This window comes from Cricetulus griseus, unplaced genomic scaffold (assembly GCF_003668045.3).
Source record: "Cricetulus griseus strain 17A/GY unplaced genomic scaffold, alternate assembly CriGri-PICRH-1.0 unplaced_scaffold_1, whole genome shotgun sequence".
NCBI lineage: Eukaryota > Metazoa > Chordata > Mammalia > Rodentia > Cricetidae > Cricetulus > Cricetulus griseus.
The window spans coordinates 1,461,217-1,463,191 of NW_023276808.1; the positions used below are offsets into that span (position 1 = coordinate 1,461,217).

At 39.9% G+C, this 1,975-nt stretch overlaps 1 protein-coding gene across 3 annotated transcripts; it reads left to right on the forward strand.

Annotated features, from left to right (window-relative positions):
• Positions 1-569: 569 nt before the first annotated feature.
• On the forward strand, positions 570-1,283 carry LOC113838942 (GTPase KRas-like). 3 transcript variants are annotated; one of them, XM_035453613.1, is made up of 2 exons: positions 570-1,098; positions 1,219-1,283. In XM_035453613.1, the coding sequence occupies exons 1-2, from the start codon at positions 585-587 to the stop codon at positions 1,266-1,268; spliced, it is 564 nt and encodes a 187-aa protein (XP_035309504.1). In that variant the 5' UTR covers positions 570-584; the 3' UTR covers positions 1,269-1,283. The 3 variants fall into 3 exon arrangements, with proteins under 3 accessions (XP_035309504.1, XP_035309505.1, XP_035309503.1); XM_035453614.1 differs by lacking the exon at positions 1,219-1,283 and adding an exon at positions 1,190-1,205 and having other exon boundaries at positions 570-1,078; XM_035453612.1 differs by lacking the exon at positions 1,219-1,283 and having other exon boundaries at positions 570-1,207.
• Positions 1,284-1,975: the final 692 nt, after the last annotated feature.

A 1,975-nucleotide genomic window follows, 5' to 3' on the forward strand; every position in this document is an offset into this window, starting at 1 on the left:
AAATGCTTACTGGTACGGGAGCCTATGCAGACCTAGGTCATCAAATTCTTTATGATCCAGCTGTATATGCACAGATCTCAGCACCTGCTTGCAGGGCATATATTTGGGGATACCGACAATGTCATGTCTATAGTTAGACAACTAGCTTTAAAAAATGCCAACAAGTATTGTAAAGAGGCTTTACCACCTCACAACGCCAAAAGCCTCAATGATTACATTCACATTTGTAGAGATATAGATGGACACCACATTATGGGACAAGTTATTGCTTCTGCTATGCAGGGAAATAAGGTCAGTGAGGGAGCCAAACCTAAGACATGCTTGTGGCAAATCCTCAAAAGGTTAGTCTTCGGCTGGACACCCTTCAAACTTTAAATGGTTTTCAGAGGTTTCTGGGTGATATTAATTGGATCAGACGTAGTTTAAAAATTACTACTGTTGCGATTCTGCAGCTGAGGCAGCAGTGGAGGGGGAGGAGGAAGGCGGCGGCTTGCCCAGAGTCTGGCTCCCGCGCCATTTCGTACCTGGAGAGAGCCAGCAAGGGACCTGAGGTGTGGCACGCGGCCGGTAGAGGCCTGCTGAAAATGACTGAGTATAAACTTGTGGTAGTTGGAGCTGATGGCGTAGGCAAGAGTGCCTTGACGATACAGCTAATTCAGAATCACTTTGTGGATGTATATGATCCTACAATAGAGGACTCCTACAGGAAACAAGTAGTAATTGATAGAGAAATCTGTCACTTGGACATTCTCGACACAGCAGGTCAAGAGGAGTACAGTGCAATGAGGGACCAGTACATGAGGACTGGGGAGGGCTTTCTTTGTGTATTTTCCATGAATAATACTAAATCATTTGAAGCTATTCCCCATTATAGAGAACAAATTAAAAGAGCAAAAGACTCTGAAGATGTGCCTATGGTCCTAGTAGGGAATAAATGTGATTTGCCTTCTAGAACAGTAGACACAAAACAGGCTCAGGACTTAGAAGGAAGTTATGGGATTCCATTTATTGAAACCTCAGCAAAGACAAGACAGAGAGTGGAGGATGCTTTTTATACATTGGTGAGAGAGATCCAACAGTACAGATTGAAAAAAATCAGCAAAGAAAAGACTCCTGGCCGTGTGAAGATTAAAAAATGCATTGTAATGTAATCTGGGTGTTGATGATGCCTTCTATACATTGCTCCGAGAAATTCGAAAACATAAAAGATGAGCAAAGATGGTAAAAAGAAGAAAAAGAAGTCAAAGACAAAGTGTATAATTATGTAAATACAATTTGTACTTTTTTCTTAAGGCATACTCAAGTAAAAGTGGTAATTTTTGTACATTACACTAAATTACTAGCATTTGTTTTAGCTTTACCTAATTCTATTTTTTTTCTGTTCGTGCAAACTTTCAGCTTTTATCTTAAATGCTTATTTTAAAATGACAGTGGAAACCTCTTTTCTCTAAGTGCCAGTATTCCCTGGCTTTTGGACTTCAACTAGCAATGCCTGTGGAAGAGACTAAAGACCTGAGACTGTCTTCCCGGGTTTTGGTGCATGCAGTTGATTCCTCACCAATTCTCTTACTAGCTGTGAGCATTGTGTGACCCAAAATAGTGAAGATTTTGATCCATCTCTGCTCTGTTTCATCTAGTCACTGAGTGAATTAATTAGTAATTAAAGCTGCATTGAGACCTAAGACTTTGGAATCACAGATTTATGGGCTTCCCTTGATTCACATTTAGCATGTCCTAGAGTTTATCATCCTTCATAAGTGTTGTTAGACTGTTCAAAAAGGCTTTCTCTTTAATATATTACAAGGTGATTCAGATCCCAACTCTCCTCGAGTCTCACTACTTGAGGAGGGAAGTGCATTCATTTGATTGAAAAGGCCTTAGAAGGAGCAAATTTCAATTATATAGATTATGTTCAGCCATTGAAATTATTAGTGTTTTGTTCTGCTCATTCTCCTACAGGAGTTTTTTGGCAAGA